The sequence below is a fragment of the Vollenhovia emeryi genome, unplaced genomic scaffold, assembly GCF_000949405.1.
Source record: "Vollenhovia emeryi isolate VEMERY1.0 unplaced genomic scaffold, V.emery_V1.0 DF939123.1, whole genome shotgun sequence".
Taxonomy (NCBI): domain Eukaryota; kingdom Metazoa; phylum Arthropoda; class Insecta; order Hymenoptera; family Formicidae; genus Vollenhovia; species Vollenhovia emeryi.
This window is the reverse complement of record NW_011967243.1, coordinates 2,483,342-2,500,742: the sequence shown is the minus strand read 5'-3', so window position 1 is coordinate 2,500,742 and position 17,401 is coordinate 2,483,342. Positions and strand designations below refer to the sequence as shown.

Below are 17,401 nucleotides of genomic sequence, written 5' to 3'. Positions count from 1 at the left end.
CACCGTGTATGCATTACGTTTAGCGCATAAACACGACGCGAGTACAATCGTGAAATGCGAGCCGTGTCAGAGCCTAGACGTTTCGCAACAATGAGAGATTTGCGACTGTGTTATCTGCGTACCTGATCGTGCCGCTAAACATTATTGCATCCTGCGGTATAGCCGATAACCGCGATCGCAATAATCGAAGAGGCACTTGGCGGATGTCAATTCCATCCAACAGGACGCGTCCTTGGCTGATCTCGATCAAATGGAAGAGCGCCATCACGGTCGACGATTTTCCGCTACCGGTCCTTCCACAAATACCCAACTGCGAATAAAAATCATATTAAAGTATGTGAAATGTACGTGTAGTACAGGAAGAGAAATTTTTCTGAAAATTTATCCTGGAAATCATGTAATCGTGGGACAATACGACACCTTGAAGAATTGTATGAGAGTTCTTTGAAATTTTACTAGTAGAATGTATAGTAAAATTTCAAAGAACTCTCATACAGTTCTTCAAAACGCCATATCTATATGGATTACCTTTTGACCAGCTAGTATTTTCAAAGACAAATCTGTGATCACCGGATTTCTATCTGCGTCGTAGCGCAGAGAGACATTCTCAAAAACGATCTCGCCCCTGTTAGGCCAATCATTAGCTACTCGTAAGCCTGAAATCGGGTAGATAAAATTAATGCGTGATGTACAATAAGGAAGGTAACGGGAAATAGTTGATTCGCGAAAGATACCTTTGCATCGTTTGGTGATTTGCACATCAAGTTTTCGATAATACACGAACAAATCGTCGAGTCGTTTCCGGAAGTTGATTAATCGCCGACCAACAGATTTTGATCGATATTTAAATGTAACAAAATTTAAATGTAAGCGAGACATTAAGTCAATCGATATTTAATAATACAATTTTTTAAATAAAAAATTATTACTTGTTTATCGGATTCGGTTTGCGCCCGTCACGAATTAAAAATTACGAAACATCGTAACAAATTAATAATAGTTTCGTTCAGCGACATTTTGATATTAAATGCATACCAAACGCAGAAATTTAATGACGATAACGCGCGTAAGCTTTTCATGTCTTTGTAAATTAAGAAATCCGCGCAGGGGTTTCAGGCTGGAAGTAATTACCGTTTTCGTGAAGTTTCTCCGGTTGTGCGTTCCTGTATGCGCAAATTCGGGCTACGCTCCCCATATACAACTCGATCTCTGCGCTGAACTTGACCACCCAGTTCAATATCGGAACTAAGAGAGTATAATTGATTGCCAGGCCCACTAGTTTAGGTGTTACGCGGCTTGGATATAACTCCGCAGAAAGTAAAGCCGTAGAGATGGCTACTGCCACGATTACGGCGCCCAGATAGTCCTAAAATTATTTGCAAGACAATGAAATTCGTTGAAAAGTTTGCCATTAACATCAAACGTCTCATGGATATGTTTGTGTAACGTAACGATGCATTTATAATTTATAATAAAAGCTGTGACAATGCGCAAATATAAACTCTATAGTACCGACTTTCAAACGTTAGTTACAATTACCAACTGTAGAAGACTTTTCAGAATTTCAGACTTTCAGAAATTAATCTAAATATTTTTAACGTTCGTTGTACTTGGCTCGTTATTTTTACCAATGCGATGCCGAACCATCTGCTGCTGGTGTTCAGAATGAGGAACGCGTTGGTGTTTATGTCGAGACGTCTCATCATCTCCCTCGTGAAGCGATCCTCTTGCTTGAATGCTCTCAGCGTTGGGAGGCCGGACAAAGTTTCCGAGAAATATGCAACTACCGGTCCTCTTGTACTTAAAACAGAAAAATTTATATAATTATTAATGCACTCCAACTAGAAAGTGAAAGAAACGAAGAAAAATTCATGTAGGTAGTAATGAACAAAGTAATGAAAACTTTTTGGCTCGATGATAAAAACAATTGGATTATAAATTACTTGCAAACGTATTGTCTCATGATTTTTATTTAGATAGACATCATTTCTTGATCCATTTGTAAGTGTCAAATTCATAGAGTTTACAAAAATGAATGACATTTTAATCTTTCGTTTTCTTTTTCCTTAAAACGATAGGAACTATTTAAACAATTGTTTAATATAACATTTTGTATACGAGATTGTAATAATTATTAATACCTGCCATCTAGACATTGCAATTGTCTGGCGCCCCGCCTGTAGAATTTTTGCAATGCATAATAAGCGCAACTAATTGGTACAACGGCCAACAGGAACCACGGTGAAATAATAATATTGATGATCATCACCGAGCCGCAGAGTAGTGCAAAAGACGTCAATCTCTTGATCGCCGTAGCCATTTTCTTGAAAAAAAACTCAGAGGAGTTCATTTAGATTTAATTAAAATGACTTTATATCCATTAATAATTTTCCACAGTATTTATATAATATTAAATTACCGATTGCGAAAGTACGAGAGGTATAGAAGCTATCAAGGTACGTTAATTTACCTTATCTATGACGCTCATATCTGCACTGAATCTGCTCAGGACCTTTCCAATGTGATTATATTCGAAAAATGAGACGGGCGCGCCGAGGAGTCCAGCAACAGCTTCTTGATGCAACTTTCGTCTCGCTCTGGTACCGGCCCATTGTCCTGATACATTGTAAAGTATTGATAAAAGAATGGAACCCACGGATATAATGATATATACCATGAAGTAGGACACCGTCTGGAAAATAGATCGACGTTCAAAATTAAAGAAGGCTCGCGTGTGTCATATTTTTGTCAGTTGTAAAAATCATTGTCATTAGATTTTTAAGGCCGGTATTTATAGTCGGATCTTATATCCAAGACCGTCTTGAATTTATCTGAAGATGCTCTACGGAGCATTTCATTGGCCACGGAGTATCTAAAGGTAATCTTAAGGCAGTCTTGAATATAAGATCTGCCTATGAATACTGTGTTAATATCTTCTTCGAAAATAACAAATTATTCGGTAATGATATTGATAGAACGTCCGCGCGTGAACAATAAGTACAATTAATTATCGAGGTTAATTTAGTGATCTGGTTTTTCTAGACATGGATTTTCAAGCAAGACGTAAATGCGACATTCTTATCGAAACTAATCGCGACGATATTAATAATTCTAAATATCTATTTACATTCGCAGGCGAATGAATGCTTTCCTCCATCCACTCGCTTAACCAAAAGTCAGTATATACGCGAAGGATTTGGAAGGCTAGCGCTGCTACGGCGTAAACGAGTCCCGGTAACCATCCAGCGGCCTTCGGGTACTCCATCCAAATCATTCTGGTGACCATTCCGCTTTTATCGTCGGCTTCGAGCGCGCCTTGTCCATCCACGTCCTCGTCGTTCAAAGCTGAAAGAAAGACTTCGAGATAAAAAATCGAATACCTTTGGTAAGTCTTAAAAGAAGATAAAGTAACGAAAGAGGATATATAAAAATTGGAAAAAACGTTTGAAAGCATATGAATAATTTCAATGACTAACTTTCTTCCATGTCGTCCATCTCGACCGTAGTTCGCGATTCCATCGATAACAATCGTTTCGCCGGAAGTTGGCGATGCTGATCCTGAGTAATCCTAAAAAAAGGACCGAGTAAAATACTCAATTTTCGATTATTTATTTATAATTATTTTTCTATAATTAATTCTGTTACTTGTTAGAACCTGGCATCAGTCGCGATAGGACGTTATTTTTGTCTTTGCTTGTTGCCACTTCATCCGTGTACCTAAAGTTCACATTATTATTTTTTCACTTTTCAGTTGCATCCGCTGTGACAATAAATCATTACATTTGTTATATTATACGCGAAGACAAATGTTTAAAACCTTGCAGAGAAGAATTGCTTCAGCACGCCGCTAGGTTGTCCGCTGTCGTACGTGTTGTTCCTTTTCCTGTGCAGAAAATTAAATACAAAACAATAAATAATCTATTCTGTGTTAAATCTATAGTTGTATATTATTTCGCGTAAATTATTTTGTAATCGCACAGAAGTATTCGAGTAAAGACTAAGAACTCTGCGATGAACAACGACAATCTTGATTAACGAACGATTCAGTTTAACGAAGTAATCCATAAGTGAAAATTGACTTGTAGGATTTCTTATCCGATCGTGTCCACACGCTCGAAAGAGAGCAATAATTTTCCAAAATTTATACCTCGGCGGCACATGTCGATTTTCGAGAATCGTCGGAGTGCTGTTCTGTCGGAAAATCGGCGGAGGTCGTTTCTGTGCTTGGAGGCTCGTCAATCTAACAATGTTGCGATGCCCCCGCGATCGTTTCTTGGCGGTGTCCCATTCCTCTGTTGACACCGAGAGATCCGTGAGAGCGTGACTCCAGTACCTCGATCCTGATAAAGTCGTTCGACGCAGTCTTAAAGGTACGAACGTTGGCGGATTCTGCAAGATTTGCAATTTGCTCAACGTTACGATAAAATTATTCCCGCGCACAGAGATATTGTTAAAATATCTCGCTCTTCCTGTCACTTACCACGTGGACGTCGCTGATCCACGATCCGTCGCTAACGTGTCTTCTCGTTTTGTTCATTCCAATCCTGTAGACTAGCTTGATTAAGGACCATCTATCCTTCGCAGTTTTATGAAAGCGATTCTCGTCCTCGCGTCTCGAATCCGCGATTCGCCACTCCGCCGCCAATCCAGAATCTGTATTCTCGATACTGGATTTTGTGCCAACTGCGCGAACTCGACAGCCATCCATGACAATTATCTGAAAATAAACTTTTATGCGACTTCTCTGCTTTTCATCTTTTTACTGTAAGATATAAATTCGATGTAAATTATTTCTTTAGCACTTGTGCATAAAGAAACCGTTTAAAAATATCTATATAGAAACATGTAAAACAAGAGATAGATTCCATATTTTTTGGAATGTAATAATATACGTACAGCGAATACCAATAAATAAACTTATAAATTAATCAATGTAGAAAAATTGTTCAACAACGCTAACTAGCAAATTCTAATTAATTCTAATTAAAAGATATTACCTCAGCCAGGGTAATATTTTTCGCAATAGATTTCTTTAATTAGAATTTGCCAGTTAGCGTCGTTTAACAATTTTTCTACATTGGTTAATCATGTATTGGCGTCAAATAATTATTTTACGTTATACAATAAATTAATCAAACAGATCTCACAATGCTTATAGATTAACGTGCGCTTTTTCTTGTATATTGTATAAAATATATTTAGTTTTTAAAAAATTAGCATAAATATTACTAAAATATAAAATTAAACCTGATGAGCAGCCGGTAGCAGCTCCAGTTTGTGAGTGACCATAATGACTGTTCGGCCGCTTCTTAGCAGAAGCTTCCTCACGCCGTAATCGAAGATCTGCTGACCGACGTGTTGATCTAACGCCGACAGTGGATTGTCCTGCAATTTGCAATTATACGTGCTCGCAAATCTTTCGCACGGAAAGCTGATGCTGATAATTCACATAAGACGCAAAGTGGACAGACCAGGAGGATGACGTCGGCGTCGCTGTAAAGAGCTCGGGCTATGGTGACCCTCTGCTTCTGCCCGCCGCTCAAATTGATACCCCGTTCGCCAATCCTAGTCAGATCTCGACCGGGAAGTATGTCTACGTCCGATTCAAGAGCACACGCTTGTAAGACATCGCGATATCTCCGCGATTGATACGCAGACCCAAAGAGAATGTTGTCCCGCAAGGTTGTATTTTGGAGCCACGGCTGTCGCGCCACGTAGGCGATCTTCAGACCTCTAAAAACAAACAATGCGCGATATTTTTAGTCGATAAAAATACATCATTCTAATCAAACGAGCTCGAGCGTTCTTATAGTCACCAGTGGTGAAATTAAACAAAAATGCAAAGCTTATAGTCGACTGGACTGGCAACGTTTCAGCGATTTATTTAAAACTTGTATAAGCTTTGCATTTTTTAAAAATCCTAATTAAAGTCTAATTATTTTATTAACTCGTTTCCCCTTTTCATTATAATTACTTGGTCCACTCGACGCTCCCGCTTGTACTCTGAATTTCCCCTAGGAGCGCTAACAATAGAGAAGTTTTTCCACTTCCGGTTTTACCCACTATTATCGTAAGTTGTCCTAAAAATATAAAGTCCTTAGTTTATTATTTAGTTATATATTTATAACTTCATTAAATAATTTGTACGCTAAATTTTTATCTATTCTCATATCGATCTGATTTTTTCGCATCTTTTTATCTAACGTTGTTCACCTCGTGGGAAGTTAAGAGCGTTAACCGTCAATGTATTTTCATCAGATCCCCAAGTGAAAGTACTCGGTGTAACTTTGAGAACTGACTCGGGCACTTCCGGATCTTTTTCGAACACCGTATCGACTGAAGAATCAATTGGTAAATCAAATTCACGCAAGATACTCGACCGAAGGTCTTCTTCGTCCTCCACGATATTGTCCAGCGATCCAAAAGTCGCGACGCTGTTAACAGCTTCTACCTTGTGAAGAGAACAAATAAATCGCGTCAATCTAAAAATTCGTCAATCGAAACAAACATATGCAACCACATCACATAATTTGTAAAATTTTGAAAGCACAATTACACGAGGTAGAATTCTTCAATTCAACTGCCTCGATGGTCTTATTGTTTTTGTGAAATTTATATAAAAATAATTTGAATCAAGTATTTTACAACTTTTATTTAGGCAACACTCACGTTATTATCGATATATGAATTTGCCTTTGACATATTTGCCATCGAGTTTCGATCGTTTGACACGGGGAGAATATTCACGGTCTCTGGAAGTTGAAGGAACTCCTCTAGCCTTGTCGTGGAAATCTGCAAACCGGGGTAAGAAGGAATGCCTCGAATTTAAGGGGATTGAGTTTAAACAGCGGTATCTCGAGAATGTTACTCCTCACCATGGCGTTGATGATAATCGGCACTATCACCGGAAAGATGAAGAGCGGCACAGTTAGCTGCGAAAAGAGCGCGAGACTGGCAAAAACGTTCCCCGCATCAAGATTTCGTTCCTCCAACCAGAAATATATCCCGAATGTGAAGAGTGTTACCAAGACGGAGAAGGCGTGCGTCAGAAAGTCTGCGATGTTAATGCATAAATTTACCTAGCTCTGCTTTTCGATTAAATTTAAGAATTATTAAATCATAAGAATTATCATTTAAAAAGATTATCAGCACACGGCCATCTTTCGCATCGTCTCCGCTTCACGATCAAAGCGAGATAAAAGTCTAAAGACGTTTATCAAATAGTCACTTTGAGAGAAAACAGGAATTACTTACTGATGAGCGCCCAGTACACAGAGTCTTTTCTTAACAGCTTTAATTCCTGATCCCTGGTTCTCCGTATGCGATCTTCAAAAAGATTCTCCCAGGCGTGTAGTTTAATGAGCCGTATCCCTTGAAGAATTTCATTAAGTAAACGAAGGCGTGCGTCGCTTCTCTCCTAAAAAAAAAAATCGGATGATTAAAAACAAGAAAAGGAAAAAATTGAAAATAAAACTAATCTATCACTTTCTTACTGCTATGGACTTGGAATTTTCGGACATTCGTTTCCCGAGCAGCAGCTGCATCGGCGTGACGATCAATATGCAACAAGTTACTCCGATAATCGCACTGATACCCAATTTCGAGTACAGAAGAAAAATTATGGCGGTAATCTGTGCATTCAAGGTAAACGGAAATACCGTAAGTTATAAAAAAAACATTAAAATGTTAAGCGATAAAATACACGAAGCACATGCATGTATTCATTTATTTTAGTGTCTCACTTTTAATGGAACAGCCCAGATGTAATGAACGGTCCAGAAGAAACTCATGACGTTGTACGCATCTTCGGCCATGAGGTTCGTCAAAGTTCCAACGTCGGCTACTTGTTGATGGCATTGCTGCTCTTTACTTTTGTCAGATGGCTTCTCTTCCTCGGAGATGCTCCAAGTAGACAATCGAAGTGCCTTATCGTAAATCAGTGCCTAAGCAATCGACAATTTCAACAAGTCTTATTCGGTGTCTCTCAAAGTTCGTGTGCACCAAAAACGGTGAAAGGGAAATAAGTTATATACGCTTTTTTAATTTCTGCAAATTATAAGACACTTTACATGAAATTCTGAGCCACGCGGCGCAATAATAAAATACCTGAAGAGCGGTTCGCAAACGTATTCCTCCGACACAGAGCACGTGAGTGGAGGCTTGTTTTAACGTGCTTTGTAAAATGGTGGTAAGAAAAACTACGATCCCCAAGAAATATCCATTTCTCAAAATTTGCGAGAACGTCATGGCTTCCTAAAGAATCAACCTTTAGTTAGCTGGATGTATTAAAAAGTAAAGAATAAAAACGAATTTCGCAATGAATTTCTTTAATTAGAATTTGCCAGCCATTGGTCGTCATGCAATTTTCTACATTGTTTAATCAACTACTGGCGTTAAGTAATTCTTTAAATAAAAACGAACTTGAAAGATAGCAGATACCTTCAAAGGAAAATTTTCACTCGCCACTGTGCCGTTTTGCAGACTTGACGCATAACTAATGATCTTCGGGATCGTCATGGGACCCACCAAAGTCATAGCGTCGCCGAAAAGCTTTAGGACACTACCCGCCGCAAAAGTCAACCATGTCCGTCTCCAAAAGCATCTCCATAAAGACAATTTCCGTCCACGGCATCGCAGCTAGAAATTTAATCGAGCTCGACGTACAACACATACGTGGAACGCACGAAAAGATGAGAATGTGTAAAAGTGTTACTCTTTCGGTCTCGTAAATCTCGCGGAAACGTTCGAACTGGTTCCTCGTGGTCTCCTCGACCGGAAGTTGCCCAAGATCGTGAAGCTCAAGCGGCGTATGATAACCGCGTAACAACAGGTCAATCACCCAGTGGAAGGTAATCCTGCTGAGGAACGGCGAGGTAGAATGCACGTAGGAGTTCCGCGCGTTATCGGGCTCCTTAACGGTGTACCGCCTGCTCTTCTGCATCTAACGACGAAACATCATCGTGGCGAATATATTTGCGGTAAGAAAATGGGCTCAAGTGCCCGGCGACGCGATGTTTATACATTCGATATTCTACGCTGGGAAAAGACCGGAGTAGTAAAACGCCGCTGACGCTGTTTGCCTTTATCGAATCAAGGAAGTCGTAAATGCAAACGGGGTGGGCAAGATTTTAATGCGTCTATAGCGAGATGGCGAACATTTGCAAGTGCTTCGCTGCAAGTTCCGATAATGCGCATTTTCAAAGGCTTTCTTACGCCCGAGGAAGAAACACAATTGGAGGAAACGCTCTAAAGAGATAATCAGATCGCACAGTGTTGTCTCTAAAACTCTAAAACGGAATAGTCCTTTATGGAATGTCAGCTTTCTACAGATTCCTCTATTTCAATTGAATTTACCATGCGATAAAGGGTATAAGAATCAATAATAGCTAGCAATCCGCAACAAGTGGCGGTGATCCCTGTCGTTGCAACGCGAACGTGTTGGATGGACAGGCCAAATCTAAAAAAGAAAAATAGCATTTTAACGAATATGAAATTCGGACTAAGTTAATTATTCATAATCGTATTTCATTAATCATAAAAATTATTGTGATAAATAATTAATATTATGCGTATAAGTAGTCGATATCATAAATAATAGAGGACTTTTCTCTGTAATTCTCTGTAATTAGAATAATAATACTTTACGAATAAGGTTGCTGAGAATTTTAATAAAAGATTGCCCTCATTAATCGAAGAAGGGGACGTCAAGGCATAATTTGTCAAGTGTATACTTTATGTTAATAATTATCGGTAATGTACCTGCATAAATATAAAAACTTCCACGCTCGTGAGAGGCCAATTATCGTAAATCCTCCTCCCGACACGGCGGTACCGAAACCATCTCTGGTCTCGGTTTCGCGATGTACTATCCAACAAAATAGTACGGCAATCATCGTTAATGTCGACGACAATGAAATCAACGTCAATATGGACTCGTACAGTTCCAATGAAAGAATCAACAGTAGTAATATACAAAGTAAAGTCCTGCTTGTGTGAAGTGGCAAGAGTGACTTCGAAAGCCTGAAAAGGAAGAGTTAGTCTTATATTAATCACGCCTATCTTTTATAAACGTTTACTAAATATTTCCGTTTTTACTCCACGTAATTTTAATATTAACTAACACATATCAGGTAAATACAAACAGTATATAAATCTCATTAACTTATACACATACGCAAATTAGTGACTCTAAACTTTTCGAATACCGTGGGGACGCAAAACTGAAAGAAAAATAATAGAACCAATAATTTTTCCATTGCGGTGTGTTTTTACAATTACGAAAAAGTCCTTTCTTTTTCTTTTAAACGAGAGTACAAATTTTCTTTAGTCGTATTATAAATAGAAATAAAAGAATATTGCAAGGAAAGAATTTGAACGAATTTGTATACTTTTTTGCAGTTTTGCTCATATAAATCTCTTTATAACATTCGAAAAGTTTAATGCGTTGCGTTAAGTGAAATTAATTTAATATTAATTTACGGTAATCGGGCGAACTTCTGCGGAATAATCAAGGTGCAGAAACGTTGATGGGATATCTCGTTATACGAGTACATTCTATAATCACATCAGGTATGCAGACGTGTTACGTATTCGACGGGTAAACGAATATGATGAGTAGGGGATTGGGTTCTTGTGCGCGCCTTAACGAACCTGAATGGCCTCTGAGTCATTTCGCCTGCAATTTCCCGAGTCTATCGTTATGTCGTGCAAGTGACGTCACTGATATTACCTTATCTCCTATTTGCAGGTGCTACTATATTGTTAAATATACATTAAATATAAAACTAAAGAATATTAAGGGTTGTACGCTGTAAGGCGAGTATGTAAGTTCTATATCCTCTGCATCGTGGCTTAGGATAAAAAGTTACAGCTTAGCTCATATCTTTATTTCTTTCGTCGTTGAAAGGAAAAAGTTTAGAGACGATTCATTGAGGATTTTATTAATATTGGATTCTATTTATGCAGCCTGTTATTAATTCTGTGATAACGGCACACAGTGTATGCTGAGTTACTTAATTTGTAGACGACTGAAAGCACAAGCTTGAGCGAGGCAGAGGAAGGCAAAATAAATCGAATAATTACTGAATTACTCTTCTTGCCGTGTCTGCTGTGTCCGCGTTATTGCAAAGCTAACAAAGTGAACAGTGAAAGCCGCGCATGTTGTGTCTACGATGTACCCGGCACGTTCTTATTTACGCTTTCTTTGAAAAAATAGCGGTGCGTTTAAAATGTATGTAAATGAGCGAACATTCCGTAGGTGTTAAATATGAATACTTGTTAATGTAAGTTTCTACTAAATTTAAAGAAAGTATAAAATTCTTTTTACGAAAAGCAAAACAATAATGTTTCTCTGAGAGATCATGTACAGATCTAACGAGTCGACAATTTGAAATAAAAAAATTGGATTAAACGTAACGAAAATTTAATATATAAAATTGTAATGTGTAAAACTTTAACGTAACATTTTACAGTAAATTTCATTCGTACGAAAGAGACGGAGAGAAATAAATTTATCCGTCAATCAGCGTGCTAATAATTCTCGAGTAGCAATCGATGAGGCGATTCGGCGATCATAAATGTATGAGTGCCAGTAATGTAAGTGTACACTTACTCTGAGAAAGAGGGAGATGGGGGGAGAGAGAAAGAGAGATCCGTGTTACAACCTGCTATAAATTATTCCGGTAATTAATACGAGGCGTTTTTCTTTACGCACGAGTGCATTCCGGCATTCCGTTTCATTAATTGCCCGTACGTAATGAAAACGCTCGCGGTGTCGATGAGGTACGTCCATCGCGATTAACGGGATTGCTTCATTTCCATACGACAAAAATTTTACACGCCCTAGGAATACGCGCGTGTGTTATCATTATACAATATAGTGCGTACGTGTGGCGTAATTGCCGGGTAAGATCTGGCAGCGAGATTTAATAACTGCTCTGCGCGTGTACACTAAATATTGTAATATATTTTCGTACCGTAATAAAGACGCTGCAGCAAGAATAACAAATATAGCAAGAATATTTCAGCTGTTAACGGAATAGAATATTTGTATATTTATTTAGGTGCCGGTATATTCTTAATTTTAAGAAACTTAGAAGCAATAATCAATGTAGAAAATTGCTAGACGACGCTTGGCTGGCAAATTTTAATTAAAGAAAATTATTGCAAAAAATATTACCTCAGCCAGGGTATATTTTTCGCAATGAATTTCTTTAACTACAATTTGCCAGCCGAGCGTCGTCCAGCAATTTTCTACATTGGTTGATCATGCATCGGCGTTAAATAATTCTTTACGTTAATAATCGATAATATCTTTTTATAGATATTTAAACATAAAATTTTTTTTAATCAAAATATCTTAAACGGGACAATGTCTAATTTCTTCCGACTACTTAATGAAAAAAAATCTTGAATTTATTAAAATATTTCTAGGCGTAGAAAGTATTGTTATGCGATACATCTATGTAAAAGTTTGCAATAAGTACGCGTTTGTACTACGTGATTAGCCAAACGTAATTCGTACATTTCGAGCAAATAAAATATTGAGTCACATTGCGAAAATACCGGGGAATTGATCAATGTGTGCTCCGCTATTTCTGCGAAACGTGAAACGGCGTTATATGCCGCGAGAGCTTCAACGTAGGAAAATAATCAATGTGCTTTTTTGAGAAACGTTCCATTAATTATCGTCAATGCCCAAGTAAAAGAGTAACTGGAAAACTGTGCTCCAATGAAATAACGTACTGCAGCTTGGTTCATTAACGATGTAAAGCTCGAGTAATAATATCTTTTCACTTACATATAATAATAAAATTGTTAATATTGTATGGATGTACTTGATTATTCTGTTATTTGCATGCGCGAATAATACCAAGTATCTTGGAAAATGTGTGAAATATAATTATCGCAGGAATAACTTGGAAAGATGATGAGCGCGGTGTGCTTTGAATATTAAATCAAGAATGACGCATAATTACTGGCGGCTTGTGTATCTTATGGCATCAAGTGGGGCAAATTCCTTGACAAACAGAAACGTCTCTCGCTTGAATCATGGGGCATTCCCAAACGAATAAAGCATTTTTTTCATTTAATTGAAATTTCCTTCAATTAAGCCCGAGTAATCTTGAACGATCTTTCGCGTATCACTCAACGTCCGACAGGATCGATTACGCGCGACGACAACTGAGAAACTTTATACATCTCGACAGTTAATCATTAAACTCACAAGTCTGCCGTAATTATGTCGACGTTTTAGCGACATTTCTGTTCGCTGAGCTTAATTACCCGAGTAATTAATCGAATTTTAATTCCGAAATGCGAATACTCCTGAATATGGATGTAACCAAAATTATTTCATTACGGTGCAAATTGATATTGCTTCTTTTTGTCAACTTACTTGCCGACTGCGCTGCATCTGTACTTGAAAATTAAGACTGTTGCAACGAGGATGGTGAGAAGAGCAACGGAGACGTTCGTCAATTCGATGAGACAGCCGGCCGGCGAATGCAGATCATTTCTCGGTACCTGGAATACCGTGCCATTCCCGGCTCGCCAGGACCAAACGATTTGTTTTGCGAGTGTCGGCAATACGTGCAGAAACTTGTGCCGTTTGCATAAATCCATCTCGGCCGTGTATGTGCAGTGCCTCCTATACTTTTTACACGAGACACCATTCGTGGCTTATTAATTGCCTCTCGTGCACCTAGATAAAAGAATTATACGTTACTTACTGACAGTGTCGTAAAAAGTACATTGTTTTTGTATCACTTACACAATTATAAAATTATGGCGTATGTGCGTGTGAATAATTCATTACGTATAAAAATAATCAGAACTGTATATTCCTCAGATATTTCTGTAGGAAAAAATAGCGTATCTCAGATATTCAAATAGACTGGAATGAAATACGCCGGAATGTTCAAAGTACTTTTATATCAATGTCGCAATAGCATCTCCAACGAATTAGATCTGCCTTCAGGAAATTCCGCGCACCACGTGGCTTATTTTCGTCGAGTGCTTTGTGTCTTCTAAAAATATACCGAAGTGTTGAATAACTTTCAACATTCGATAACGCGAGCACGTGTGCTAATAATTACACAAAACTTTATTATTTATGCGTAACAATTCAAGAAGGTCAAGGATGAAGGTAATAAAATAATAAAATTGAAAAATCAATAGTAATGGTGCGTTCAAAAATATTAAAACGGTTCTGATATACCGTATAGTACTAAAAGTGTTATATAATATTTTTAATTACTTTTATTATTATTATAAAAAATTAAGTTAGCACCTACGGTTGCAATATATAGTGTTACGAGATTATCACGGATTAAAAAAAAAACTATTATCTATTCTTTTATATTTTATACTATTATCTTGTAAACTAACTGAAAACCAGCGATTCCTCCGTGGCGACATACGAAAATGAATTGTTAAATATGTAGCACGTGGTCCAAATGTGACCCGATACGTGGGCAAACTTTTGTATCAAGGCATTAACGATCCCGTGTCTGTGTACGTACCAGACATGCCGAGGCAGCGCGCTAACCGTATTAGCTAATTTCACCCTCTAATTAGGTCTATTCACTTCAATTGCATTATACGAAGAGTGTTTTACCTTTCGCGAGAGAAAGAGCAAAGGAAGTGGCACGAAAAAGTGCGGCCGATGCCGCTACAGCTACGTGTTGCAGAACAGGACTTGCATAAAATATGCCGAATGCCGCTGTCGAACGTCGAGACGCAGTTAGGGTTACGAAAAAGGTTGCATTCCCTGATAACTATGGGAGACAGATAAAATCTAAACTATCGTACGCGTGAGAAACGATCCACTAGAGCGGAGGTCGAAGCCGAACGACGCAGACGCCACGCGGAATTTTGTAAAACTCAATACACTACCTTGCAAAGGAAGATCCTACAGCGAGAGAAATGTCGAAAAAATAAGCAGGAAGGAAGTGCCTGGAAGGAGCAAAAACATCTCTTTGCAAGTAGCTTTCAGCTAGCCAAGTTTCACGTCAAGAACCTTCATTGTAGGCCTTGGGATTTAGAGGACCTCGGGCGAGTCCCCCGTGCGACCTGACGTACCTTCAGACCTGTTCGAAACAGTTCTCCTCGACGAAATTCGCTGGATCTACGGTGGTCGGTGTTGGGGATAAGGTGGAGGGCGCACTCAGGTTAGCCGAGCATCTCGGGGAACTAACCGAAGAGCGCCCTCCACTTTACCCCCACCACCGGCCACCGTAGATCCAACGAAGTCCATCGGGGAGAATTGGTCCGAAGAGGTCCAGACACGTCCGAGCTAGTCCCACTCCGCTGGTCCTACTCCGCCGGGCTGCCGCTGCCGTCTGCGAGCGATGGGGCTCGCGTGCGCCGCCTTTTATACTCTCAGCCGATACCTGGCGCGAGCCAATCAGCGCCGCGCGGCTCTCGGCTCCCCACCACCGGGGCGCCAGCCAATGACACGGCGCGCCGCTGCGATTGGCTGGCGCCAGGTATCGGCTGGAGTATAAAAGGCGGCGCACGCGAGCGAGCCCCATCGCAGACGGCAGCGGCAGCCCGGCGGAGTAGGACTAGCTTGGACCTGTTCGGACCTGCTCGGACCAGCTCTCCCAACGGACTTCGCTGGATCTACGGGGGCCGGTGTTGGGGGTTAGGTGGAGGGCGCACTCAGGTTAGCCGAGCATCTCGGCGAACTAACCGGAGAGCGCCCTCCACCTTATCCCCAACAATCCCCAACACCGACCACCGTAGATCCAGCGAATTACGTCGGGGTCGTCGGGGAGAACAGGTCCGAACAGTGCGCCCCTCGGACCTTAGTCGCGTTTTACGTCACGGAAGGCTAGCCGGGACGGTCTATTCGTCGGCGGATCAACACGCCACAAAAACAGAAATGTGCATACGCGTATATATTTGATGACGATTTTGTTCGACGCTTTCGATGTAGGTTGGACGAAAAGAGCCTTGCGCGATCTCGAGCGCGCGGAAGCGGATCATCGGCAGCAGATTCGCGGTGACGATTGTATTTTATATCAAGTGTCGAGGCTTTCGAGGCGGCGCGGACCAATCGCCGCGATTTCTTGACAAGGGTCGAGACAAAGCGCAAGTTGCAACGATTTAAAATATTAAAGTGGTACGCAACAGCATATTCTGAAGCGAAAAATTAGAAACTTATTGCCAGAGCAACTCCGATTAATTTAATCGGCAATTTATTGGACCGGCAGAATTGCGTAAAGCGGAACTTTTAGGTTGTCGTGCCTGATCTTGTCTTTTTCCTCCGCGCAAAAATTAATAATTCTATTCGCGATAGTAAATTAAGAAAAATTCTATACGTGAGATCGGATCGCAGGAGACGTTTGAAAGTTGTATTGTACTCGTTACTTTTCGTGAAAACCAAGAAGGAGAAATGCACGATACACTGCTATTTTAATAAAACATTTTCTACTGACATCGTAAATTTTCAAATTGAATTGTTCAGATCGACAAATTCAGATTGGGACTGTTCGGAATTACGCGAGATACATATTGTAAATTGTTTAGTGACTATATTTTCTTATATTTATATTCCGATAAATTTCTGAATTTTTCGTATGCGATCCTAAAGATTACTTTACAATAACTTTCGTCCCATTTGTATTTACTCTAATTTATCAACTTCGGACATGATTTTCCGCAAATAATTGCGATAAGTAACGTCAACGCAATCGTAAATCAGTCTGCATCACATTGATTTTTATTCAATAATAATATTTTATTGCCACACGAACTATAATGGTATAGATATGTATTTTGAAAATTTTCCTCGCGACAAAAATCACGTTAACTGTCTCATTATTTTGCAACATTTTACTCACATTTTTTGAAAATAAATTGAATAAGCTGGTTACGTCTTAATTAATTTACGCTGCAAGAAAATTTAATAAGTTATCCTTAATTCGTTTTAATTCTATTTGATTGAAACACAAAATTCGCGAGTGCTCGTCACAAATTACCTGAAACCACAAATAAGAAATCTGTGAAGAAATGCACGTATTCTGAATTAAGCTTTCAGTTTTCTCTCAATCTTGACGGATTTATTTGGTAATTAGATAATTTACCTGTTGACTAGATAGATATCATTCTTATTTATCCACGATTGATTTCGATTGACGCTGACAGTCCAATAATTATTTCCGCAATTTCTGTTACATTAATGCACACGATTCACAGGTGAGACGCTTTCACGTTTTCGAGTAAACGCAGGAAACCGAGACACTTGACTTTCGTTTGGCACTTTCGGCTCTGTGTACATACAATGCCGTACGCGCGGCACTGACAAGAGGCAGAAGAGTTACACGCGTCCTCCCTCCCGAATGGTTCGCGTTCTACTGAGATGAGATCCGAACAGAATGCCAATGGTAATTCCACG

The 17,401-nt window shown here is 39.3% G+C and overlaps 1 protein-coding gene across 7 annotated transcripts in view; it reads right to left on the bottom strand.

Annotated features, from left to right (window-relative positions):
* Window positions 1-17,401, bottom strand: part of LOC105569684 (ATP-binding cassette sub-family C member Sur) — a 20,049-nt gene extending 2,648 nt beyond the window's left edge. For 2 of the 7 annotated variants that reach the window (XR_001009530.1, XM_012026344.1), the window contains exons 1-28: window positions 14,896-15,283; window positions 13,397-13,702; window positions 9,760-10,020; window positions 9,355-9,457; window positions 8,714-8,941; window positions 8,440-8,637; window positions 8,107-8,253; window positions 7,743-7,943; window positions 7,494-7,631; window positions 7,255-7,417; window positions 6,876-7,054; window positions 6,670-6,792; window positions 6,214-6,451; window positions 5,975-6,080; window positions 5,472-5,733; window positions 5,248-5,385; window positions 4,481-4,717; window positions 4,148-4,389; window positions 3,818-3,883; window positions 3,646-3,717; window positions 3,477-3,568; window positions 3,128-3,345; window positions 2,471-2,692; window positions 2,142-2,323; window positions 1,629-1,800; window positions 1,132-1,366; window positions 529-656; window positions 123-310 (exon numbers count right to left, since the gene is read on the bottom strand). Coding sequence is in view for 6 of the 7 variants with exons in the window: in XM_012026344.1 (XP_011881734.1) it covers window positions 123-310; window positions 529-656; window positions 1,132-1,366; window positions 1,629-1,800; window positions 2,142-2,323; window positions 2,471-2,692; window positions 3,128-3,345; window positions 3,477-3,568; window positions 3,646-3,717; window positions 3,818-3,883; window positions 4,148-4,389; window positions 4,481-4,717; window positions 5,248-5,385; window positions 5,472-5,733; window positions 5,975-6,080; window positions 6,214-6,451; window positions 6,670-6,792; window positions 6,876-7,054; window positions 7,255-7,417; window positions 7,494-7,631; window positions 7,743-7,943; window positions 8,107-8,253; window positions 8,440-8,637; window positions 8,714-8,941; window positions 9,355-9,457; window positions 9,760-10,020; window positions 13,397-13,623 (4,766 nt within the window). In the remaining variant the exon portion in view is untranslated. The other 5 variants (XM_012026340.1, XM_012026341.1, XM_012026339.1 and 2 more) reach the window with 5 other exon arrangements.